The sequence below is a fragment of the Cyanistes caeruleus genome, chromosome 38 (assembly GCF_971803275.1).
Source record: "Cyanistes caeruleus chromosome 38, bCyaCae1.hap1.1, whole genome shotgun sequence".
NCBI lineage: Eukaryota > Metazoa > Chordata > Aves > Passeriformes > Paridae > Cyanistes > Cyanistes caeruleus.
In genome coordinates, this window is record NC_141739.1 from 991,790 (window position 1) to 1,018,506 (window position 26,717).

At 53.7% G+C, this 26,717-nt stretch overlaps 1 protein-coding gene across 5 annotated transcripts in view; it reads right to left on the reverse strand.

Moving 5' to 3' along the window:
* The window catches only part of ACTN4 (actinin alpha 4), a 53,484-nt gene extending 26,966 nt beyond the window's left edge, over positions 1–26,518 (reverse strand). For 3 of the 5 annotated variants that reach the window (XM_086872104.1, XM_086872101.1, XM_086872105.1), the window contains exons 1-7: positions 26,231–26,518; positions 15,026–15,140; positions 12,974–13,093; positions 7,443–7,529; positions 6,585–6,672; positions 5,425–5,503; positions 5,266–5,347 (exon numbers count right to left, since the gene is read on the reverse strand). In XM_086872104.1, the coding sequence (XP_086728230.1) occupies positions 5,266–5,347; positions 5,425–5,503; positions 6,585–6,672; positions 7,443–7,529; positions 12,974–13,093; positions 15,026–15,140; positions 26,231–26,371 (712 nt within the window). In that variant the 5' untranslated portion in view covers positions 26,372–26,518. Of the gene's footprint in view, positions 1–1,267; positions 1,354–5,265; positions 5,348–5,424; positions 5,504–6,584; positions 6,673–7,442; positions 7,530–12,973; positions 13,094–15,025; positions 15,141–26,230 lie in introns of all 5 variants that reach the window. The other 2 variants (XM_086872103.1, XM_086872102.1) reach the window with 1 other exon arrangement.
* Positions 26,519–26,717: the final 199 nt, after the last annotated feature.

Sequence of the window (26,717 nt, forward strand, 5' to 3'; positions counted from 1 at the left end):
GGATTCCCATTAATTTTCCATGGATTCCCATGGATTCCCATTAATTTCCCATGGATTCCCATTAATTTCCCATGAATTCCCATTAATTTTCCATGAATTCCCATGGATTTCCCATGGATTCCCAAGGATTCCCATGGATTTCCCATGAATTCCCATTAATTTCCCATGGATTCCCATGAATTCCCATTAATTTCCCATGGATTCCCATTAATTTCCCATGAATTTCCATGGATTTCCATGGATTCCCATTAATTTCCCATTAATTTCCCATTAATTTTCGATGGATTCCCATTAATTTTCCATGAATTTCCCATGGATTTCCCATGGATTCCCAAGGATTTCCCATGGATTCCCATTAATTTCCCAAGGATTTCCCATGGATTCCCATTAATTTCCCATGGATTTCCCATGGATTCCCATTAATTTCCCATGGATTCGCATTAATTTTCCATGAATTCCCATGGATTTCCCATGAATTCCCATTAATTTCCCATTGATTTCCCATGGATTCCCATGGATTCCCAAGGATTTCCCATGGATTCCCATTAATTTCCCATGGATTCCCATTAATTTCACATTTATTTCCCATGGATTTCCCATGGATTCCCATTAATTTCCCATGGATTCCCATGGATTCCCATTAATTTTCCATGAATTCCCATGGATTTCCCATGAATTCCCATTAATTTCCCATTAATTTCCCATGGATTTCCCATGGATTCCCAAGGATTTCCCATGGATTCCCAAGGATTTCCCATGGATTCCCATGGATTTCCCATGGATTCCCATTAATTTCCCATGGATTCCCATGGATTCCCATTAATTTTCCATGAATTTCCATGGATTTCCCATGAATTCCCATGGATTTCCCATGGATTCCCATGGATTCCCAAGGATTTCCCATGGATTCCCATTAATTTCCCATGGATTCCCAAGGATTTCCACGGATCCCCACGGATCCCTCCTGGACTTCCAATTATTCCCACGCAATCCCGCGGATTTCCGCGGATTTCCTACGGATTTTTCCCGGGAATTCCGGGAACCCCCCCCGCCCCCCGGCAGATTTAACCCCTCGTGAGCCAGCCCGGGACCACCCCGGAACTCCCACCCCAAAAAACAACAAGCGACAGCGGCCGTGGCTGGAAGAGAAGCGGCGTGAGAGAGCGGAGAGAGAGAATTCCGGAAGGAAGGTTCCGGAAGGAAGGTTCCGGAAGGTTCCGGGAGGTTCCGGGAGGTTCCGGAGGGGCCGGGAGGAGGCTCCCGGTACCTTCTGGGCCCCGGAGAAGGCGTGGTAGAAGCTGGAGACGTAGGTCATGATGGCCTTCTCGTCCGGCCGCGCCGTGCTCACGATGTCTGCAAGGAACCGCGCCCCGTAAACCGGGAGCAAACCGGGAGCAAACCGGGAGCAAACCGGGAGGAAACTGGGAGCAAACTGGGAGCAAACTGGGAGCAAACTGGGAGCAAACTGGGAGGAAAGTGGGAGCAAAGTGGGAGGAAACCGGGAGGAAACCGGGAGCAAACTGGCAGCAAACCGGGAGGAAAGCAGGAGGAAACCAGGAGGAAACCGGGAGCAAACTGGCAGCAAACCGGGAGGAAAGCAGGAGGAAACCAGGAGGAAACCGGGAGCAAACCGGCAGCAAACCGGGAGGAAACCGGGAGGAAAGCAGGAGGAAACCGGGAGCAAACCGGGAGCAAACCGGGAGGAAACCGGGAGCAAACTGGCAGCAAACCGGGAGGAAAGCAGGAGGAAACCAGGAGGAAACCGGGAGCAAACCGGCAGCAAACCGGGAGGAAACTGGGAGGAAACCGGGAGGAAAGCAGGAGGAAACCAGGAGCAAACTGGGAGCAAACTGGGAGGAAACTGGGAGGAAACTGGGAGCAAACTGGGAGCAAACCAGGAGGAAACTGGGAGGAAAGCAGGAGGAAACCAGGAGCAAACCGGGAGCAAACTGGGAGCAAACTGGGAGGAAAGCAGGAGGAAACTGGGAGCAAACTGGGAGCAAACCGGGAGGAAAGCAGGAGGAAAGCAGGAGCAAAGTGGGAGCAAACTGGGAGCAAACCGGGAGGGAACCAGGAGCAAACCGGGAGGGAACCAGGAGCAAACTGGGAGCAAACCTGGAGGGAACCAGGAGGAAAGCAGGAGGAAAGCAGGAGCAAACTGGGAGCAAACTGGGAGCAAACTGGGAGCAAACCGGGAGGAAACTGGGAGGAAACTGGGAGCAAACCAGGAGCAAACCGGGAGCAAACCGGGAGGAAACCGGGAGCAAACCGGGAGGGAACCAGGAGCAAACCGGGAGCAAAGTGGGAGCAAACCGGGAGGAAAGCAGGAGGAAACTGGGAGGAAAGCAGGAGGAAACCAGGAGCAAACCGGGAGCAAAGCGGGAGCAAACTGGCAGCAAACCAGGAGGGAACCAGGAGGAAACTGGAAGGAAACTGGGAGCAAAGCAGGAGGAAACCAGGAGCAAACTGGGAGCAAACCAGGAGGGAACCAGGAGCAAACTGGGAGCAAACTGGGAGGAAAGCAGGAGGAAACCATGAGCAAACCGGGAGCAAACCGGGAGCAAACTGGGAGCAAAGTGGGAGCAAACCGGGAGGAAAGCAGGAGGAAACCAGGAGCAAACCGGGAGGGAACCAGGAGCAAACTGGGAGCAAACTGGGAGCAAACTGGGAGGAAACTGGGAGCAAACTGGGAGCAAACTGGGAGCAAAGTGGGAGCAAAGTGGGAGGAAAGCAGGAGGAAACTGGGAGGAAAGCAGGAGGAAACCAGGAGCAAACCGGGAGGAATCTGGGAGCAAACTGGGAGGAAACCAGGAGGAAACCAGGAGCAAACCAGGAGCAAACTGGGAGGAAAGCAGGAGGAAACCAGGAGCAAACTGGGAGGAAACCAGGAGGAAACCAGGAGCAAACTGGGAGGAAACCGGGAGCAAAGTGGGAGCAAACTGGGAGGAAACCGGGAGCAAACTGGGAGGAAACCGGGAGCAAACTGGGAGGAAACCGGGAGGAAAGTTGGATCCCGCTCCCGGTGTCCCAAATCCTGGGAAACGCGCAGGGATCGGGGCTGAACGGGAATAAAAATCGGGATTAGGGCGGGAGAGTCCTCCTGGAGCCTGGAAATGAGGGAAGAGATGGGGGGTCCTGGGATTGGGGGGTCCTGGGATCCTGGAATTGGGGGGTCCTGGGATCCTGGAATTGTGGGGTCCTGGAGTTGGGGGGGATCCTGGAATTGGGGGGTCCTGGAATTGGGGGGTCCTGGAGTTGGGGGGGATCCTGGAATTGGGGGGTCCTGGAATTGGGGGGTCCTGGAATTGGGGGGTCCTGGGATCCTGGAACTGGGGGGTCCTGGAATTGGGGGGTCCTGGGATCCTGGAACTGGGGGGTCCTGGAATTGGGGGGTCCTGGGATCCTGGAATTGGGGGGTCCTGGGATCCTGGGATTGGGGGATCCTGGAATTGTGGGATCCTGGAATTGGGGGATCCTGGAATTGTGGGATCCTGGGATTGGGGGGTCCTGGGATCCTGGAATTGGGGGGTCCTGGGATTGGGGGGTCCTGGAATTGGGGGGGATCCTGGAATTGGGGGGTCCTGGGATTGGGGGATCCTGGAATTGGGGGGTCCTGGGATTGGGGGGTCCTGGAATTGGGGGGATCCGGGGATCCTGGAATTGGGGGGTCCTGGGATTGGGGGGTCCTGGGATTGGGGGGTCCTGGAATTGTGGGGTCCTGGGATCCTGGAATTGGGGGATCCTGGAATTGGGGGATCCTGGAATTGTGGGGTCCTGGAAATGGGGGAAGAGATGGGGGGTCCTGGAATTGTGGGGTCCTGGGATCCTGGAATTGTGGGGTCCTGGGATTGTGGGATCCTGGAATTGGGGGGTCCTGGGATCCTGGAATTGGGGGATCCTGGAATTGTGGGATCCTGGAATTGGGGGGTCCTGGGATCCTGGAATTGGGGGATCCTGGAATTGGGGGATCCTGGAATTGGGGGGTCCTGGAATTGTGGGATCCTGGAATTGGGGGGTCCTGGAATTGGGGGGTCCTGGAATTGGGGGGATCCTGGAATTGGGGGATCCTGGGATCCTGGAATTGGGGGATCCTGGAATTGTGGGGACCTGGAATTGTGGGGTCCTGGAATTGGGGGGTCCTGGAATTGGGGGGTCCTGGAAATGGGGGGTCCTGGAATTGGGGGGTCGTGGAATTGGGGGATCCTGGAATTGGGGGGTCCTGGAATTGGGGGATCCTGGAATTGGGGGGTCCTGGGATCCTGGAATTGGGGGGTCCTGGAATTGGGGGGTCCTGGAATTGTGGGATCCTGGAATTGGGGGGTCCTGGAAATGGGGGGTCCTGGAATTGTGGGATCCTGGAATTGGGGGGTCCTGGAATTGGGGGGTCCTAGAATTGGGGGGTCCTGGGATCCTGGAATTGGGGGATCCTGGAATAAGGAATATTATGGGATGCCGGAATTTGGGAATCCCAGATTTGCGGGATGCCGGAATTTGGGAATCCCAGGTTTTTGGGATCCTGGAATTGTGGGATCCTGGAATTGGGGGGTCCTGGAATTGTGGGATCCTGGAATTGGGGGGTCCTGGAATAAGGAATATTATGGGATGCCGGAATTTGGGAATCCCAGATTTGCGGGATCCTGGAATTTGTGGAATCCCAGATTTGTGGGATGCTGGAATTTGGGAATCCCAGGTTTTTGGGATCCTGGAATTGTGGGATCCTGGAATTGTGGGATCCTGGAATTGTGGGATCCTGGAATTGTGGGATCGTACAAGTGGGGAGTCCTGAGAATCCTCCGGTCCCGGGAGCACGGGATCGTGGAATCAAAGAATCCCAGAATCCCGTGGGAATCCTGGATCTGGGGGATCCCGGCGGATCTGGGGGATCCCGGTGGATCTGTGATGTCTGGGAATCGTGGGATCCAGGAATTCTGGGATCCCTGAGCTGGGTAATTGTGGATTTAAGGAATCCTGGAATTCCAGGATCCACGGGATCGCAGAGCGACGGGATCCAGGGTTTTTTACGGATCCTGGATTTTTATGGGATCGCCGGATTGCGTTAAACTGGGAACAAAGCGGGGAATGCCCCTGGCAGAGCCCGGAATCCGCTCTGAGGATCCCAAATCCCGGCTAAATCCACCTGGACGGGAAAAACCCCGGTTAAATCGGCCGCTTCCTCCGGGATCCGGCGCCTCCTGCCAGGAAATCCCGTCTGGGATCCCGCGGATCCCGTCTGGGATCCCGTGGATCCCGGGGCTCCGGGCTTACCCTCGGCATCCAGCATCTTGGGAATGTCCAGGAACTTCTCGGCCACCTCGAAGGCGTTGTTGAGGTTGGTGACGGGGTCGTCCTGCGGGAGAGGAGAGGCTCCGTGGGCTGGGAATTCCCGGAATTCCCGGAATTCCCGTGGGGAAGGCGGGGATTTACCTTCCGGAGCTTGTCGTACTCGATCAGCTCCGGGCGGTGCCGGTGGATGAGGGCGTTGAAGGCCAGCCCGTCCTTCCAGCTGTGGGAAAATGGGATCAGATCCCGGGGAATCCACGGGGGAAACGAGATCGGATCCCAGGGAATCCACGGGGGAAACCGGGATCAGATCCCGGGGAATCCACGGGGAAAACCGGGATCGGATCCCGGGGAATCCACGGGGAAAACCGGGATCAGATCCCGGGGAATCCACGGGGAAAACCGGGATCGGATCCCGGGGAATCCACGGGGAAAACCAGGATCCAATCCCGGGGAATCCACGGGGAAAACCGGGATCCAATCCCGGGGAATCCATGGGGAAAACCGGGATCCGATCCCGAGGAATCCACGGGGAAAACCGGGATCCAATCCCGGGGAATCCACGGGGGAAACCGGGATCCGATCCCGGGGAATCCACAGGGAAAACCGGGATCGGATCCCGGGGAATCCACGGGGGAAACCGGGATCGGATCCCGGGGAATCCACAGGGAAAACCGGGATCGGATCCCGGGGAATCCACGGGGGAAACCGGGATCGCATCCCGGGGAATCCACAGGGAAAACCGGGATCGGATCCCGGGGAATCCACAGGGGAAAACGGGGATCAGATCCCAGGGAATCCACAGGGAAAACCAGAATCGGATCCCGGGGAATCCATGGGGAATCTGGGAGGAAGAGGAGGAAGAAGAGGAAGAGGAGGGGGAGAAGGAAGGGAGAGAAAGAGGAGGAAGGAGGAGGAAGGAGGAGGAGGAAGGAGGAGGATGAAGAAGAGGATGAAGGAGGAGGAGGAGGAAGGAGGAGGATGAAGGAGGAGGAGGAAGGAGGAGGATGAAGAAGAGGATGAAGGAGGATGAAGGAGGATGAAGGAGGAGGAGGAAGGAGGAGGAGGAGGAAGGAGGAGGAGGAAGGAGGAGGATGAAGAAGAGGATGAAGGAGGAAGGAGGAGGAAGGAGGAGGATGAAGAAGAGGATGAAGGAGGAGGAGGATGAAGGAGGAGGAAGGAGGAGGATGAAGAAGAGGATGAAGGAGGAGGAGGATGAAGGAGGAGGAAGGAGGAGGAGGATGAAGGAGGAGGAGGAAGGAGGAGGATGAAGAAGAGGATGAAGGAGGAGGAGGAGGAAGGACCTGATGTGGAAGTTCTGGACGTTGACGTTCTTGTACGGAGCCGTTTTCCGCTGGCACCAGAGCAGGAGCCCCTCCTTGGCCGAGGTCTCTGCGGGAACAGGGAGCCGGGATGGATCCCGGGTGGATCCCACAATGGATCCCAGGCTGAATCCCGGGTGGACCCCTGGGCTGGACCCCAGGCTGGATCCCAGGTAGATCCCGGGCTGGATCCCGGGTGGACCCCAAGCAGATCCTGGGCTGGACCCTGGGGTGGATCCCAGGTGGATCCCAGGGTGGATCCCGGGGTGGATCCCGGGCTGGACCCTGGGGTGGATCCCAGACTGGACCCCAGCTGGATCCTGGGTAGATCCTGGGTAGATCCTGGGGTGGATCCCGGGCTGGACCCATTATGGATCCCGGGCTGGATCCTGGGCTGGACCCCGGATGAATCCCGGGCTGGACCCCAGCTGGATCCTGGGTAGATCCCAGGGTGAATCCCAGGGTGGATCCCGGGCTGGACCCCGGATGGATCCTGGGTGGATCCCGGGAAGATCCCAGGCTGGACCCCAGGCTGGACCCCGGGTGGATCCCGGGAAGATCCCAGGCTGGACCCCAGGTGGATCCCAGGCTGGACCCTGGGTGGATCCCGGGCTGGACCCCAGGTGGATCCCAGGCTGGACCCCGGATGGACCCCAGGGTGGATCCCGGGTAGATCCCAGGCTGGATCCCGGGCTGGACCCTGGGTGGATCCCAGGCTGGACCCCGGGTGGACCCCAGGCTGGATCCCGGGCTGGATCCCAGGCTGGATCCCGGGCTGGATCCCAGGCTGGATCCCGGGTGGATCCCGCGGCTCCGGGAGCGGATCCCGCCCCCCGTTACCTTCCACGGAGATGTCCTGGATGGCGAAGCGCAGGATGATGGTCCAGATCATCCCCAGCGTCATCTTGGCGTTGCCGTCCACGATCTCTGCCGGGAAGAACCGCCGGAATTGCGGGCGGGAATCCTCCCAAGGGAAAGGGGGAGGGGGAGGGGAGGTTACGGGATCCTGGAATGGGCCGGGCCAGGAATTGTGGAATGCTGGAAGGAACGGATCTGCGGGAATCCTGCGGGATCTGGGAATCCTGCGGGATCTGGGAATCGCAGGGTCCTGGGTTTATGGGATCCTGGGTTTATGGGATCTGGGAATCACGGGATCCTGGATTTATGGGATCCCGGATTTACGGGCTCTGGGAATCGCAGGATCCCAGATTTACAGGATCTGGGAATCACGAGATCCTGGATTTACAGGATCTGGGAATCACAGCATCCTGGATTTATGGGATCTGGGAATTGCAGGATCCTGGATTTATGGGATCCTGGATTTACAGGATCTGGGAATCACGGATCCCGGATTTACGGGATCCCGGATTTACGGGCTCTGGGAATCGCAGGATCCCGGATTTACGGGCTCTGGGAATCACAGATCCCGGATTTACGGTCTCTGGGAATCGCAGGATCCCGGATTTACGGGCTCTGGGAATCACAGATCCCGCATTTACGGGATCCCGCATTTACGGGCTCTGAGAATCACAGATCCCGGATTTACGGGCTCTGGGAATCACAGGATCCCGGGTTTACGGGATCCCGGATTTACGGGCTCTGGGAATCGCAGGATCCCGGATTTACGGGCTCTGGGAATCACAGGATCCCGGGTTTACGGGATCCCGGATTTACGGGCTCTGGGAATCACAGATCCCGGATTTACAGGCTCTGGGAATCACAGATCCCGGATTTACGGGCTCTGGGAATCACAGATCCCGGATTTACGGGCTCTGGGAATCGCAGGATCCCGGATTTACGGGCTCTGGGAATCACAGATCCCGGATTTACGGGCTCTGGGAATCACAGATCCTGGATTTACGGGCTCTGGGAATCACAGGATCCCGGGTTTACGGGCTCTGGGAATCACAGATCCCGGATTTACGGGCTCTGGGAATCACAGATCCCGGATTTACGGGCTCTGGGAGTCGCAGGATCCCGGATTTACGGGATCCCGGATTTACGGGCTCTGGGAATCACAGATCCCGCATTTACGGGCTCTGGGAATCGCAGGATCCCGGATTTACGGGCTCTGGGAATCACAGATCCCGGATTTACGGGCTCTGGGAATCGCAGGATCCCGGATTTACGGGCTCTGGGAGTCGCAGGATCCCGGATTTACGGGCTCTGGGAATCACAGATCCCGGATTTACGGGCTCTGGGAATCACAGATCCCGGATTTACGGGCTCTGGGAATCGCAGATCCTGGATTTATGGGATCCCGGATTTACGGGCTCTGGGAATCGCAGGATCCCGGATTTACGGGATCCCGCATTTACGGGATCTCAGCACACCAGATTTCAGGACGAGGGGAGCCCAAAGGGAGGGAATCACGGGACGCTGCCTTTGTGGGATTGCAGGACGGAGGGATCCCGGAATTCCAGATCCCGACGGGATCACGGAATCCTGGGGCCGTGGAATTGCCGGGGCCGGAAAAGAGCTGGGAAAGCCCGGAGGGAGGAATTCCAGAGGGGCAGGAATTCCGGGCTCCCCGCGCCGATCCCAGGCAGCATTCCCGTGGCTTTTTGGGAATTCCTGGGACGGGGGCGGCTGCCGGGCGTCTCCCGGCTCCGGGGCCGGTCGGGACTCGCTCGGCTCCGGGAGCTTTCCCGAGGTTTTCCAGCTGATCCCAACAAACCGGCCCGGCCGGAGCCGCTGCCAGCGGGGAACGCCCGGCCCCGGGGCAGATCACGGGGGGATCCCGCGGGGAACCGCAGGGAAAGGTTCTGATCCCGCAGGGAAAGGTCCTGATCCCACAGGGAACCACAGGGAAAGGTCCTGATTCCGCAGGGAAAGGTTCTGATCCCGCAGGGAAAGGTTCTGATCCCGCAGGGAAAGGTTATGATCCCACAGGGAAAGGTCCTGATCCCACAGGGAAAGGTTCTGATCCCGCAGGGAACCGCAGGGAACGGTCCTGATCCCGCAGGGAAAGGTTCTGATCCCACGGGGAACCGCAGGGAACGGTCCTGATCCCGCAGGGAAAGGTCCTGATCCCACGGGGAACCGCAGGGAAAGGTCCTGATCCCACAGGGAAAGGTCCTGATCCCACAGGGAATGGTCCTGATCCCACAGGGAAAGGTCCTGATCCCACAGGGAAAGGTTCTGATCCCGCAGGGAACCGCAGGGAAAGGTCCTGATCCTGCAGGGAATGGTTCTGATCCCGCAGGGAACCACAGGGAATGGTTCTGATCCTGCAGGGAACCGCAGGGAATGGTCCTGATCCCACAGGGAAAGGTCCTGATCCCGAACGGTCCCAGATCCCACAGGGAACGGTCCCAGATCCCACAGGGAACGGTCCCAGATCCCACAGGGATCCCAAGGATCCGCTGCCAGCCCCGGGCAGAGCACAGAGCCCGGCTCAGGGAGGACAAACCCCGAGTTCTTCCCGGTTTTTTCCCCTCTCCAAGCATTTCTCCCTTCTCCAGGTGTTCCTCTCCCTTTACAACAGAATTTTCTCCTTCTCCAGGTGTTCCTTTCCCTTTCCCTCGGGATTTTCTCCCTTCTCCAGGTGTTCCTTTCCCTTTCCATGGGATTTTCTCCCTTCTCCAGGTGTTCCTTTCCCTTCCCATGGGATTTTCTCCTTCTCCAGGTGTTCCTTTCCCTTTCCATGGGATTTTCTCCTTCTCCAGGTGTTCCTTTCCCTTTCCCACGGGATTTTCTCCTTCTCCAGGTGTTCCTTTCCCTTTCCATGGGATTTTCTCCTTCTCCAGGTGTTCCTTTCCCTTTCCCACGGAATTTTCTCCCTTCTCCAGGTGTTCCTTTCCCTTTCCCTCGGAATTTTCTCCCTTCTCCAGGTGTTCCTTTCCCTTTCCCATGGAATTTTCTCCTTCTCCAGGTGTTCCTCTCCCTTTCCCATGGGATTTTCTCCTTCTCCAGGTGTTCCTTTCCCTTTCCATGGAATTTTCTCCTTCTCCAGGTGTTCCTTTCCCTTTCCCACGGGATTTTCTCCTTCTCCAGGTGTTCCTTTCCCTTTCCATGGGATTTTTTCCCTTCTCCAGGTGTTCCTTTCCCTTCCCATGGGATTTTTTCCCTTCTCCAGGTGTTCCTTTCCCTTTCCCTCGGGATTTTCTCCTTCTCCAGGTGTTCCTTTCCCTTTCCCATGGAATTTTCTCCTTCTCCAGGTGTTCCTTTCCCTTCCCATGGGATTTTCTCCTTCTCCAGGTGTTCCTTTCCCTTTCCCATGGAATTTTCTCCCTTCTCCAGGTGTTCCTTTCCCTTTCCATGGAATTTTCTCCTTCTCCAGGTGTTCCTTTCCCTTTCCAACAGAATTTTCTCCCTTCTCCAGGTGTTCCTTTCCCTTTCCCAGGGATTTTCTCCCTTCTCCAGGTGTTCCTTTCCCTTTCCCATGGGATTTTCTCCTTCTCCAGGTGTTCCTTTCCCTTTCCATATAATTTTCTCCTTCTCCAGGTGTTCCTTTCCCTTTCCCACGGGATTTTCTCCTTCTCCAGGTGTTCCTTTCCCTTTCCATGGGATTTTCTCTTCTCCAGGTGTTCCTCTCCCTTTACAACAGAATTTTCTCCCTTCTCCAGGTGTTCCTTTCCCTTCCCATGAAATTTTCTCCTTCTCCAGGTGTTCCTTTCCCTTTCCCATGGGATTTTCTCCTTCTCCAGGTGTTCCTTTCCCTTTCCCACGGGATTTTCTCCCTTCTCCAGGTGTTCCTTTCCCTTTCCCATGGAATTTTCTCCTTCTCCAGGTGTTAATTTCCCTTTCCATGGGATTTTCTCCTTCTCCAGGTGTTCCTTTCCCTTTCCCACAGAATTTTCTCCTTCTCCAGGTGTTCCTTTCCCTTTCCATGGGATTTTCTCCTTCTCCAGGTGTTCCTTTCCCTTTCCAACAGAATTTTCTCCTTCTCCAGGTGTTCCTTTCCCTTTCCATGGAATTTTCTCCTTCTCCAGGTGTTCCTTTCCCTTTCCCACAGAATTTTCTCCTTCTCCAGGTGTTCCTTTCCCTTTCCATGGGATTTTCTCCCTTCTCCAGGTGTTCCTTTCCCTTTCCATGGGATTTTTTCCCTTCTCCAGGTGTTCCTTTCCCTTTCCCACAGAATTTTCTCCTTCTCCAGGTGTTCCTTTCCCTTTCCATGGGATTTTCTCCCTTCTCCAGGTGTTCCTTTCCCTTTCCCAGGGATTTTCTCCTTCTCCAGGTGTTCCTTTCCTTTCCCATGGAATTTTCTCCTTCTCCAGGTGTTCCTTTCCCTTTCCATGGGATTTTCTCCTTCTCCAGGTGTTCCTTTCCCTTTCCCTCGGAATTTTCTCCCTTCTCCAGGTGTTCCTTTCCCTTTCCATGGGATTTTCTCCTTCTCCAGGTGTTCCTTTCCCTTTCCATGGAATTTTCTCTTCTCCAGGTGTTCCTTTCCCTTTCCATGGGATTTTCTCCTTCTCCAGGTGTTCCTTTCCCTTTCCCATGGAATTTTCTCCTTCTCCAGGTGTTCCTTTCCCTTTCCCACAGAATTTTCTCCTTCTCCAGGTGTTCCTTTCCCTTTCCATGGGATTTTCTCCTTCTCCAGGTGTTCCTTTCCCTTTCCCACAGAATTTTCTCCTTCTCCAGGTGTTCCTTTCCCTTTCCATGGGATTTTCTCCCTTCTCCAGGTGTTCCTTTCCCTTTCCCACGGGATTTTCTCCTTCTCCAGGTGTTCCTTTCCCTTTCTCACAGAATTTTCTCCTTCTCCAGGTGTTCCTTTCCCTTTCCCATGGGATTTTCTCCCTTCTCCAGGTGTTCCTTTCCCTTTCCCATGGAATTTTCTCCTTCTCCAGGTGTTCCTTTCCCTTTCCCTCGGGATTTTCTCCCTTCTCCAGGTGTTCCTTTCCCTTTCCCACAGGATTTTCTCCCTGCTCCAGTTTTATTTTCCTCCCATCTCCAGGATTTTCTCCCTCTCCCAGGTTTCTTTTTCTCCTTGAACCCATTTTTCCCCATCTCCAGCGTTTCTCCCCTTCTCCATATTTTTTATCCCCTCTTCCATTTTTCCCTATCCCCGCTCCAGCTTTTTTTTCCCCCTTTCCCACCTCTTTTCCTCCCCTTTTCCAGACCTTTCCTTTCCCTGCTCCGCGATTTTCCCCCTTTCTCCGACCCAATCCCGCCCCCACATCCCCTGAACCCCCGGAAAACTCCAGATTCCCGATTGTTCCACCAAAATCCCCGCAACAGCCGGCACCTCCACCAGCTGCACCCGCTGCCTTTGAGTCTTCCCGGGATTCCCACAACTCTCAGGCACTCCCTGAGCCTCCGTGGGGGGATCTGGCACCCTCAAAACCCCGATTTTGGGCTGAAAGGGGCGGATCCCGGTGGATCCCGGTGGATCCCGGTGGATCCCGGTGGATCCCGAGGCGGGGCCTCACCCTCGGCGCCGATGGAGACGAGTTTGACGCCTTTGCTGGCGATGAAATCCAGGGCCTTGTTGACGTTGTTGATCTTGTGCACCCTCATCTTGCCCCGCTCCGGCTTCGGGAGCCGCTCGCCTGCAGCGGGGTCGGGGTTAAAGGATCGGGGTCAGGACCAGGGATCAGGGTCGAGGTTAAAGGATTCGGGTCAGGGTTAAAGGATCGGGGTCAGGACCAGGGATCAGGGTCAGGGTTAAAGGATCGGGGTTAAAGGATCGGGGTCGGGGTTAAAGGATCGGGGTTAAAGGATCGGGGTTAAAGGATCAGGGTCGGGGTTAAAGGATCGGGATTAAAGGATCAGGGTCAGGAGTGAGGGATCAGGGTTAAAGGATCGGGGTCAGGGTTAAAGGATCAGGATCAGGGTTAAAGGATCGGGGTCAGGGTTAAAGGATCGGGGTTAAAGGATCGGGGTTGGGGTTAAAGGATCGGGGTTAAAGGATCGGGGTCAGGGTGAAAGGATCGGGGTCAGGGTTAAAGGATCGGGGTTAAAGGATCGGGGTCAGGGTTAAAGGATCGGGGTCAGGGTTAAAGGATCGGGGTTAAAGGATCGGGGTCAGGGTTAAAGGATCGGGGTCAGGGTGAAAGGATCGGGGTCAGGGTTAAAGGATCGGGGTTAAAGGATCGGGGTCAGGGTTAAAGGATCAGGGTCAGGGTTAAAGGATCGGGGTCAGGGTTAAAGGATCGGGGTTAAAGGATCGGGGTCAGGGTTAAAGGATCGGGGTCAGGGTTAAAGGATCGGGGTCAGGGTTAATGGATCGGGGTCAGGGTTAAAGGGTTTGGGGTCAGGGTTAAAGGATCGGGGTCAGGGTTAAAGGGTTTGGGGTCAGGGTTAAAGGATCGGGGTCAGGGTTAAAGGGTTTGGGGTCAGGGTTAAAGGGTTTGGGGTCAGGGTTAAAGGATCGGGGTCAGGGTTAAAGGGTTTGGGGTCAGGGTTAAAGGATCGGGGTCAGGGTTAAAGGATCGGGGTCAGGGTTAAAGGGTTTGGGGTCAGGGTTAAAGGATCGGGGTCAGGGTTAAAGGATCAGGGTCAGGGTTAAAGGATCGGGGTCAGGGTTAATGGATCGGGGTCAGGGTTAAAGGGTTTGGGGTCAGGGTTAAAGGATCGGGGTCAGGGTTAAAGGATCGGGGTCAGGGTTAAAGGATCGGGGTCAGGGTTAAAGGGTTTGGGGTCAGGGTTAAAGGATCGGGGTTAAAGGATCGGGGTCAGGACCGAGGGATCAGGGTCAGGGTTAAAGGATCGGGGTCAGGGTTAAAGGATCGGGGTTAAAGGATCGGGGTCAGGGTTAAAGGATCGGGGTCAGGGTTAATGGATCGGGGTCAGGGTTAAAGGGTTTGGGGTCAGGGTTAAAGGATCGGGGTCAGGGTTAAAGGATCAGGGTCAGGGTTAAAGGATCGGGGCCAGGGTTAAAGGATCGGGGTTAAAGGATCAGGGTCAGGGTTAAAGGATCAGGGTCAGGGTTAAAGGATCGGGGTCAGGGTTAAAGGATCGGGGTCAGGACCAGTGATTGGGGTTAAAGGATCGGGGTCAGGGTTAAAGGGTTTGGGGTCAGGGTTAAAGGGTTTGGGATAAGTTTCAGGACTTTGGGCCCAGTGAGGTTTCTTGGACACATTTTGGGGGTTTTTGGGTGCAGTTTAAGGATCTGAGGCCAGGTTTGGGGGTTTTGGGGCCAGGTTTGGGGTTTAGGGCCAGGTTTGGGGGTTTTGGGGCCAGGTTTGGGGTTTTGGGACCAGGTTTGGGGTTTAGGGCCAGGTTTGGGGGTTTTGGGGCCAGGTTTGGGGTTTAGGGCCAGGTTTGGGGGTTTTGGGACCAGGTTTGGGGGGTTTGGGGCCTGGTTTGAGGTTTTGGGGCCAGGTTTGAGGTTTAGGGCCAGGTTTGGGGTTTGGGGCCAGGTTTGGGGTTTAGGGCCAGGTTTGGGGTTTTGGGACCAGGTTTGGGGTTTTGGGGCCCGGTTTAGGGCCAGGTTTGGAGGGTTTTGGGGCCAGGTTTGGGGTTTTGGGGCTCAGGCCTACCCGAGATGACCTCGAGCAGCAGCATCAGCTTGAGCCCATCCCGGAAATCCTCGTCGATGTTCTCGATCTGCGTCCCGGCTTTGCGCAGGTGGGAATTGCACCAGGCCGTGAAGGTCTGCGGAAAAACACGGATTTGGGGGAAAAAACAGGAAAAACGGGAGTGGGGGGACTCCTGTTCCTGCTGGGAGGGACCCCAGGGATCCAGGAGTGACCCCAGGAGGGACCCCAGTGATCCCAGGAGTGACCCCACTGATCCAGGAGTGACCCCAGGAGTGACCCCACTGATCCCACTGGGAACAATCCCAGGTCACAGATCCCATTGGGAACGATCGATCCCAGGCTATCAATCCCACGGGAACACCCAATCCCAGGCTATCGATCCCACAGGGAATGATCAATCCCAGGTCACGGATCCCACTGGGAACGATCGATCCCAGGCTATCGATCCCACAGGGAATGATCGATCCCAGGTCACGGATCCCACTGGGAACGATCGATCCCAGGTCACGGATCCCACTGGGAACGATCGATCCCAGGTCACAGATCCCACAGGGAATGATCGATCCCAGGCTATCGATCCCACAGGGAATGATCAATCCCAGGTCACGGATCCCACTGGGAACAATCGATCCCAGGTCATGGATCCCACTGGGAACGATCAATCCCAGGCTATCGATCCCACTGGGAACAATCGATCCCAGGTCACGGATCCCACTGGGAACGATCGATCCCAGGTCACGGATCCCACTGGGAACAATCCCAGGTCACAGATCCCACTGGGAATGTTTGATCCCAGGTCCCGGATCCCACTGGGAATGTTTGATCCCAGGTCCCGGATCCCACTGGGAACCGGATCCCACAACCCCAGCCCCCGTTATTTGCAGAGCTGCCATCTCTCCACCCCAACACCCGCTTTTCGGGCCGGATTTCGGGATCAGGCCCCGCTCCAAACACCGGCACCCAGCCCCAAATCCCCGCGTCCCGGCACGACCCCGGTGTCTGGGGCGGCTCCGGGCGCTGCCGGGACTTTGGCCGTGCCAGGCCCGGCAGATGCCAACGCCGGGCGCGGCCGGGCGCGGCCCCTGAGTCACCGGATCCCGCAGGGATCCCGCACGGATCCCGCTCCAGGATCCCTTCCCAAGCCTGCCCGGAAAATCCCCAAATCCCACCCCAAACTCCCCTTCCCTTCCCAAAAAACCCCCGGGAATTTCCCTGCCGAGGGAATCCTGGCTCTTCCCAGGGGGATGGGAACAGCCCCAAAATCCTGGGGTTTCCCCCCAAAAATCCGGGATGGATCCCAAAGCAGGAGGGGGAGGGGGAATCCCCGCCAGGATCGACCCCTCCCAGCAGAAAATCCATCCCAAAAACGCCAAAAAAAGGAGATTCCGCAGGGGCCTCTGGAATTTCCTTCCCACGGAAGCGCTGGAAAAGCCTTTTCCAGGCATTGTGGCCACGGCAGCGGGGCCGGAGCGGGGACCCCCACCCCGAAATCTGGGAAAACGCCGAGACCACCCCCAAAAATCCCCAATTTCGGGGCTGGGGAGGAGGGGTCTCCCCCCGAAATCCGGGAAAACGCCGAGACCACCCCCAAAAATCCCCGATTTCGGGGCTGGGGAGGAGGGGTCTCCCCCCGAAATCCGGCAAAACGCCGAGACCACCCCCAAAAATCCCCGATTTCGGGGCTGGGGAGGAGGGGTCTGCCCCCGAAATCCGGGAAAACGCCGAGACCACCCCCAAAAATCCCCAATTTCGGGGCTGGGGAGGAGGGGTCTGCACCCGAAATCCGGCAAAACGCCGAGACCACCCCCAAAAATCCCCGATTTCGGGGCTGGGGAGGAGGGGTCTCCCCCCGAAATCCGGGAAAACGCCGAGACCACCCCCAAAAATCCCCAATTTCGGGGCTGGGGAGGAGGGGTCTCCCCCCGAAATCCGGCAAAACGCCGAGACCACCCCCAAAAATCCCCGATTTCGGGGCTGGGGAGGAGGGGTCTGCACCCATTTCCGCCTCCGATCACGGGTTTGGCAGGAATCCAGCTCGGTCCGCCCCCAAAATTGGGGATTTGAGGGAGGGAAAATGAGATTTATCCACAAAATTTGGGATTTCAGGGAGGGAAAATGAATTTTTCAGCCAAAAATTTGGGATTTCGGGGATGGAAAATGAGATTTATCCCCAAAATTGGGGATTTGGGGGATGGAAAATGAGCTTTATCCACAAAATTTGGGCTTTGAGGGATGGAAAATGAGATTTGTCCCCAAAATTTGGGATTTCAGGGTTGGAAAAGGAGATTTATCCACAAAATTTGGGATTTCTGGGATGGAAAATGAGATTTATCCACAAAATTGGGGATTTCAGGGATGGAAAAGGAGATTTATCCACAAAATTGGGGATTTCAGGGATGGAAAATGAATTTTTCAGCCCAAAATTTGGGATTTCAGGGATGGAAAATGAATTTTACCCCCAAAATTTGGGATTTCAGGGATGGAAAATGAATTTTATCCCCAAAATTTGGGATTTCAGGGGTGGAAAATGAGATTTATCCACAAAATTTGGGATTTGAGGGAGGGAAAATGAGATTTATCCACAAAATTTGGGATTTGGGGGATGGAAAATGAATTTTTCAGCCCAAAATTGGGGATTTGAGGGATGGAAAATGAGATTTATCCCCAAAATTGGGGATTTCAGGGATGGAAAATGAGATTTATCCCCAAAATTTGGGATTTCAGGGATGGAAAATGAGATTTATCCCCAAAATTTGGGATTTCAGGGATGGAAAATGAGATTTATCCCCAAAATTTGGGATTTCAGGGAGGGAAAATGAATTTTATCCCCAAAATTTGGGATTTCAGGGATGGAAAATGAATTTTTCAGCACAAAATTTGGGATTTCAGGGATGGAAAATGAATTTTCCTCCCCAAAATTTTGGATTTGAGGGCTGGAAAATGAATTTTTCAGCACAAAATTTGGGATTTCAGGGATGGAAAATGAGATTTATCCCCAAAATTTGGGATTTCAGGGAAGGAAAATGAATTTTACCCCCAAAATTTGGGATTTCGGGGATGGAAAATGAATTTTTCAGCACAAAATTTGGGATTTCAGGGATGGAAATTGAATTTTACCCCCAAAATTTGGGATTTCGGGGCTGGAAAATCAATTTTCCTCCCCAAAATTTGGGATTTCGGGGATGGAAAATGAATTTTTTAGCACAAAATTTGGGATTTCAGGGATGGAAATTGAATTTTACCCCCAAAATTTGGGATTTCGGGGCTGGAAAATCAATTTTCCTCCCCAAAATTTGGGATTTCAGGGATGGAAAATGAATTTTTCAGCCCAAAAAAATCCTGGGATTTGCGCTCATTAACGAATCCTCGTTAGGGCGGGAATTAATTCGCCAAAATTCCCGTTAAAAATGAAAATTCCAGAGGGAATAAAAAACCCATCCAGGCGTTCCCCAGGGCTCGTTAGTGGGGGTTAATTAACATCATTTGAATAATTAACATAATTAACGAGGCGCCCGCTTGTCCGGGAGGGAGAGAGAGGGGGAAAAAAAGGGGGGAAAAGAGGAAAAAATGAGGAAAACGACCCAAAATCCACCAGGAGCTGCCAAAAATTTGGGGAAAAAACAGGGAAAGAGGTGAAAAAATGAGGAAAAATCACCCAGAAATGAGAAAAATGAGGAAAAAAAGTATTGGAAGCTTGGGGAAAATGAAAAAAAATCTGGGAAATTGAGGAAAATCTGGGAAAAATGAGGAAAATTTGGGGGGAATGAGGAAAATTTGGGGAAAATGAGGAAAATTTGGGAAAATGAGGAAAATTTGGGGGAAATGAGGAAAATTTGGGGGGAAATGAGGAAAATTTGGGAGAAAATGAGCAAAATTTGGGGGAAAATGAGGAAAATTTGGGGGAAAATGAGGAAAATTTGGGGGAAAATGAGCAAAATTTGGTGGAAAATGAGCAAAATTTGGGGGGAAATGAGGAAAATTTGGGGGAAAATGAGGAAAATTTGGGGGAAAATGAGGAAAATTTGGGGGAAAATGAGGAAAATTTGGGGGAAAATGAGGAAAATTTGGGGGAAATGAGGAAAATTTGGGGGAAATGAGGAAAATTTGGGGGAAAATGAGGAAAATTTGGTCAAAATGAACAAAATTTGGTGGAAAATGAGCAAAATTTGGGGGAAAATGAGGAAAATTTGGGGAAATGAGGAAAATTTGGGGGGAAATGAGGAAAATTTGGGAGAAAATGAGGAAAATTTAGGGGAATATGAGGAAAATTTGGGGGGAAATGAGGAAAATTTGGGGAAAATGAGAAAAATTTGGGGGAAAATGAGGAAAATTTGGGGGAAAATGAGGAAAATTTGGGGGAAATGAGGAAAATTTGGGGAAATGAGGAAAATTTGGGAAAATGAGGAAAATTTGGGGAAAATGAGGAAAATTTGGGGAAATGAGGAAAATTTGGGGGAAATGAGGAAAATTTGGGGGAAATGAGGAAAATTTGAAGGAAATGAACAAAATTTGGGGGAAAATGAGGAAAATTTGGGGGGAAATGAGGAAAATTTGGGGGAAATGAGGAAAATTTGGAGAAAATGAGCAAAATTTGGGGGAAAATGAGCAAAATTTGGGGAAAAAGAGCAAAATTTGGTCAAAATGAACAAAATTTAGGAGAAAATGAGCAGAATTTGGGGGAAAATGAGCAAAATTTGGGGGAAAATGAGCAGAATTTGGGAGAAAATGAGCAAAACTTGGGGGAAATGAACAAAATTTGGGGGGAAATTAACAAAATTTGGAGGAAATGAGCAAAATTTGGGGGGAAATGAGCAAAACTTGAAGGAAATTAGCAAAATTTGGGGGAAAATGAGCAAAATTTGGGGGAAAATGATCAAAATTTGGGAGAAAATGAGCAAAATTTGAAGGAAATTATCAAAATTTGAAGGACATGAACAAACTTTGGTGAAAAACGAGCAAAATTTGTGGGAAAAAGATCACTAATAATTGGATAAAACTACAAAAAACGATGAAAAGAGCAGCAATGAAGGATTTTTTTGGGTGGTGCCTCCTCCCATCCCTGTCACTCACCTCATCCCAGCCCATTCCCGCTTTTTCCCCTCCCTCTGGAATATTTTTGCTGTTGTTTTTTCGGATGTTTTCTGTCGCATTTCGCTCCCGGGGGAGGCCCGAGCTCGGAATTCTCCTCATTCCTTGCCCTTATTGGGTTCAGGGCTGGGATATTTTTATTTTTATTTTTATTTTTTGGGGGGAATAAAGCGGTGAATTTCAGGTGGGATTTGATAAATTGAGTTTTGTGAGGTTGTTTTTTTATTTTTGGGGGAAGATCCGCAGGTGGCTCAGGGCGTTGTCGCATTCCAGGGGGGATGAGCAGGCAAAGCCTCGCCCGGGGTGTGGCAACACCCCCGAATATTCCCAAAAAAACGAGAATTTGGGGAGATTTTCCAGGTTAAAACAACCCCTTCAAACCCAGCTTGAACAGATTCCCGGATTTCTTCCCCCAAAAAATCGCTCCTAAACCCAAAATCCTGAGATTTTTGAGGCAGGACACGGCAGGAGCTGGAAAACTCTTCCAGAAAAGTGGGAAAAATGGGGAAAAATCAGCAGAAAGAAGGAGCAGAGGGAGGAATTATCCCTGCAGGAGATGGTCAGGGGCTCCTGATGGATCCAGGATGGAACCTCGAGGATTTTTGGGACTTTTGAGTCCCAGGACAGGAGGTTTTGGGAGGAAAAACACCTGTTCAGGGTAAAAAAACTACAAGGGAGGAGGAGGAGGAAGAGATTCCTGGATTTTTTCCCCAAAAAATCGCTCCTAAACCCAAAATCCTGAGATTTTTGGGGCAGGACACGGCAGGAGCTGGAAAACTCTTCCAGAAAAGTGGGAAAAATGGGGAAAAATCAGCAGAAACAAGGAGCAGAGGGAGGAATTATCCCTGCAGGAGATGGTCCCTGATGGATCCAGGATGGAACCTCGAGGATTTTTGGGAGTTTTGAGTCCCAGGACAGGAGGTTTTGGGAGGAAAAACACCTGTTCAGGGTAAAAAAAATCGTGTGGAGGGAGGAGGAGGAAGAGATTCCCGGATTTTTTCCCCAAAAAATCGCTCCTAAACCCAAAATCCTGAGATTTTTGAGGCAGGACACGGCAGGAGCTGGAAAACTCTTCCAGAAAAGTGGGAAAAATGGGGAAACATCAGCAGAAACAAGGAGCAGAGGGAGGAATTATCCCTGCAGGAGATGGTCCCTGATGGATCCAGGATGGAACCTCGAGGATTTTTGGGAGTTTTGAGTCCCAGGACAGGAGGTTTTGGGAGGAAAAACACCTGTTCAGGGTAAAAAAACTACAAGGGAGGAGGAGGAGGAAGAGATTCCCGGATTTTTCCCCCAAAAAATCGCTCCTAAACCCAAAATCCTGAGATTTTTGAGGCAGGACACGGCAGGAGCTGGAAAACTCTTCCAGAAAAGTGGGAAAAATGGGGAAAAATCAGCAGAAAGAAGGAGCAGAGGGAGGAATTATCCCTGCAGGAGATGGTCAGGGGCTCCTGATGGATCCAGGATGGAACCTCGAGGATTTTTGGGAGTTTTGAGTCCCAGGACAGGAGGTTTTGGGAGGAAAAACACCTGTTCAGGGTAAAAAAATTCATGTGGAGGGAGGAGGAGGAAGAAATTCCCGGATTTTTCCCCCAAAAAATCGCTCCTAAACCCAAAATCCTGAGATTTTTGGGGCAGGACACGGCAGGAGCTGGAAAACTCTTCCAGAAAAGTGGGAAAAATGGGGAAACATCAGCAGAAACAAGGAGCAGAGGGAGGAATTATCCCTGCAGGAGATGGTCCCTGATGGATCCAGGATGGAACCTCGAGGATTTTTGGGAGTTTTGAGTCCCAGGACAGGAGGTTTTGGGAGGAAAAACACCTGTTCAGGGTAAAAAAACTACAAGGGAGGAGGAGGAGGAAGAGATTCCTGGATTTTTTCCCCAAAAAATCGATCCTAAACCCAAAATCCTGAGATTTTTGAGGCAGGAAACGGCAGGAGGTGGAAAACTCTTCCAGAAAAGTGGGAAAAATGGGGAAACATCAGCAGAAACAAGGAGCAGAGGGAGGAATTATCCCTGCAGGAGATGGTCAGGGGCTCCTGATGGATCCAGGATGGAACCTCGAGGATTTTTGGGAGTTTTGAGTCCCAGGACAGGCGGTTTTGGGAGGAAAAACACCTGTTCAGGGTAAAAAAAACTTCAAGGGAGGAGGAGGAAGAGATTCCCGGATTTTTTCCCCCAAAAAATCGCTCCTAAACCCAAAATCCTGAGATTTTTGAGGCAGGACACAGCAGGAGGTGGAAAACTCTTCCAGAAAAGTGGGAAAAATCAGCAGAAAGAAGGAGCAGAGGGAGGAATTATCCCTGCAGGAGATGGTCAGGGGCTCCTGATGCATCCAGGATGGAACCTCGAGGATTTTTGGGTGTTTTGAGTCCCAGGACAGGAGGTTTTGGGAGGAAAAACACCTGTTCAGGGTAAAAAAACTACAAGGGAGGAGGAGGAGGAAGAGATTCCTGGATTTTTTCCCCAAAAAATCGCTCCTAAACCCAAAATCCTGAGATTTTTGAGGCAGGACACGGCAGGAGCTGGAAAACTCTTCCAGAAAAGTGGGAAAAATGGGGAAAAATCAGCAGAAACAAGGAGCAGAGGGAGGAATTATCCCTGCAGGAGATGGTCCCTGATGGATCCAGGATGGAACCTCGAGGATTTTTGGGAGTTTGAGTCCCAGGACAGGAGGTTTTGGGAGGAAAAACACCTGTTCAGGGTAAAAAAAAACTTCAAGGGAGGAGGAGGAAGAAGAGATTCCCGGATTTTTTCCCCCAAAAAATCGCTCCTAAACCCAAAATCCTGAGATTTTTGAGGCAGGAAACGGCAGGAGCTGGAAAACTCTTCCAGAAAAGTGGGAAAAATCAGCAGAAACAAGGAGCAGAGGGAGGAATTATCCCTGCAGGAGATGGTCAGGGGCTCCTGATGGATCCAGGATGGAACCTCGAGGATTTTTGGGAGTTTTGAGTCCCAGGACAGGAGGTTTTGGGAGGAAAAACACCTGTTCAGGGTAAAAAAAATCGTGTGGAGGGAGGAGGAGGAAGAGATTCCCGGATTTTTTCCCCCAAAAAATCGCTCCTAAACCCAAAATCCTGAGATTTTTGAGGCAGGACACGGCAGGAGCTGGAAAACTCTTCCAGAAAAGTGGGAAAAATGGGGAAACATCAGCAGAAACAAGGAGCAGAGGGAGGAATTATCCCTGCAGGAGACGGTCAGGGGCTCCTGATGGATCCAGGATGGAACCTCGAGGATTTTTGGGAGTTTCATTCCCAGGACAGGAGGTTTTGGGAGGAAAAACACCTGTTCAGGGTAAAAAAAAACTGGGGAGGGAGGAGGAGGAAGAGGAGGGAGGAAGGACACGCTGTTCCCGCTGCTCTCCCGCTGCTCTGGCCGCATTGCTGGAATTCCAGAGAATTCCAGAGCCAATCCCTGGGGCCAAGCCGAGTTCCCGGTGGGAACAGCCCCTTCCCCACCCAAGGGGGCTTTGGGATATTGGGGATTCCGGCGGTTAAATCCAGGAATTCCCGGGGAAAAGCGGATCCAGGAGCCTCCCTCTGAGCCACCCGCGATTCCCAAATTCCCAGAAAAATGACGGCAAGGACCGATTTCCTAAAGGCCGCTCATTAACGCCTAATTAACTCCCCAAATCCTGGCAAACCCACGGGAAAAATATTAAAATTCCGGGCCGAGACGCCGTGGGAAGCAACAGGAGAAGGGTGGGAAACGTGGGAGAGGAGTGGGAAGCGCCGGGAATGGGAGGAAGAGGAGGAGGAAGAGGAGGAGGAAGCTCATCCTGCACTTCCTGTGCCAAAAATAATCCAATTTAGCCAAATTAAAGCTGAAAATGGCAGGTAACCATGGCAACGGAGCCCAGCATTCCCGATCCCGAGGTGACCGAGGGATCCAGGGGATCCCACCCCAAATATCCCGAAACTGAGGGGAGTTAACCCCAAACTGAGGAAATTCACCCAAAATTCAGGGAAGTCGTCCCCAAACTGAGGGAATTCAACCCAAAGTGAGGGGATTAAAGATAAAACACACAGAGCTCAAATGTGAATTAATAAATGAACCGGAACCTGAGGGAATTCACCTCAAAACTCAGGGAATTCAAGAGGCTGACAGGAACTGAAGGCAAAACTCAGGGAACTCAAGGCAGAACTTGGGGAATGAAACTTGGAACTGCGGGAATTCACCCAAAACTGCGGGAATTCAACCAAAACTGAGGGAATTCAACCCAAAACTGAGGGAATTCAACACAAAACTGGGGGAATTCAACCCAAACTGAGGGAATGAAACCTCAAACTGAGGGAATGAAACCTCAAACTGAGGGGATGAAACCTCAAACTGAGGGAATTCACCTCAAACTGAGGGAATTCACCCCAAACTGAGGGAATTCAACCCAAACTGAGGGAATTCACCTCAAACTGAGAGAATTCACCTCAAACTGAGGGAATGAAACCCCAAACTGAGGGGATGAAACCTCAAACTGAGGGAATTCACCTCAAACTGAGGGAATTCACCTCAAACTGAGGGGATGAAACCCCAAAGTGAGGGGATGAAACCTGGAACTGAGGGAATTCACCCCAAACTGAGGGAATTCACCTCAAACTGAGGGAATTCACCCCAAACTGAAGGAATTCACCCCAAACTGCCGGAATTCACCTCAAACTGCCGGAATTCACCCCAAACTGAGGGAATTCACCTCAAACTGCCGGAATTCACCCTAAACCGAGAGAATTCAATCCAAACTGCCGGAATTCACCCCAAACTGAGAGAATTCAACCCAAAGTGAGGGAATACACCTCAAACTGAAGGAATTCAGCCCAAACCGAGAGAATTCACCCCAAACCGAGGGAATTCGCCCCAAAGTGCCGGAATTCCGCCCCAAACCGAGGGAATTCACCCCAAAGTGCCGGAATTCAGCCCAAACCGGGGGAATTCGCCCCAAAGTGCCGGAATTCCGCCCCAAACCGAGGGAATTCACCCCAAAGTGCCGGAATTCACCCCAAAGTGCCGGAATTCACCCCAAAGTGCCGGAATTCACCCCAAAGTGCCGGAATTCCGCCCCAAACCGAGGGAATTCACCCCAAAGTGCCGGAATTCCGCCCGTCTCCACTGATTAACCCGGAACACTCCGGCGCCCGCTCGGAATTCCGGGCCAGCCCCTCCCAGCTCCCGGCGGTTCCCACGCCGGAGGCTCCCGGGTTTTGGGTGTGGGGACGATCCAGGGACCCCCCCCCATTCCCGATCCCCCGGGAATGCGGCGGATCCCGGCGGATCCCCCTTTGCCCAGTGCCCTTTATCCCGTCCCGAAGCTCTCCGGAAGCTTCTCCAGCCGGAATGGAGCGGGGAAGGGGGGGGGACCCTGCGGAGCCCCCCCCGGAACCAGGGAAAATCCCTGGGGATCCGCTCAAATTGTGCTGTCCGCCTTTTATTTCTCCTTATTTCCCCTCGCCCAGCACGGGAGACCCCCCGAGAACAGCCCTGGGGGGACCCCCACCCCTCACCCCTAGGGTCCCTCAGGTGTCGTATCCCCCCCACCCCAAAACACAGCCCTGAGGGTCCCCAAAGTGTCCCCACACAGAATTAAGGGGGCTCCTCCAGCTCTGATCCCGCTCAGGGACCCCAAAAAAGTCCTGATTCCCCTCAGATCCCGGCTCGGATCTTTCGGGGAGCCCGCCCAGCCTCCTCAGGGACCCCTCAGAAGGTCCTGACACCCCTCAGACTCCCCCGGCCCGGGCTGGGAGGCCCCTGGACCCCCTCAGAGCCCCCCGGAGCCCCTCAGAGCCCCCCCAGTCTCCTCAAGGAGCCCTCAGGCCCCCCAAATCTCCCCGTGCCGGGCTCGGACCCCTCATGAACCCCCTCAGCGACCCCCAGAACCCCTCAAAGAGTCTCCCTCAGACCCGAATCCCCTCAGGGATCTCTCAGACACCCCCCGATCCCTCATGGATCCCCTCACGGACCGCCCAGCTCCCCCTGCCCCGCTCTGACGCCTCTGGGACCCCTCAAAACCCTCAGGAAACCTCGAGGGGACCCCTCCGACTCTGAAACCCCCTCAGGAGCCCCTGAGCCCCTCCCAACCCCCTCACGATTCCCTCCCCCCCCCCAGTGACCCCCCAGCACCCCCCACCTTGCGTTGCTGTTTCTCCCAGGCGGGGTCCAGGAGCAGATCCCGATCCCAATCGTCCTCCTGGGCCATGTAGTCGCCATTGGGACCGGGCCCGTTCCCGCCGTACGGGTGGGGCTGCCCCGCGCTATGGTAATCCACCATTATCGCCGCCCTGATGTCGCGACAGGCGGAGGACGCGCCAGCGACACGGACCCGAATCGTTCCCCCCCCCCCGCACCCGAACTGCGCAGGCGCCGCGCCCGAGGCCCCGCCCACCGCGCCGCGCGCGCACGGGCGAGGCAGAGCCCCGCCCTCTGCCCTCAGGCGCCACCGAGGCCACGCCCCCCAGCCGCCCAAGCCACGCCTACTTTTTCATAGGCGTCGCCGAGGCCCCGCCCGCATCCCTTCAGGCGCTCCTGAGGCCTCGCCCACCGTCCCCCAAAAGCCCCGCCCACTTCCTCATAGATGTCGCTGAGGCCCCGCCCATCGCCCCCAAGCCCCCGCCCAC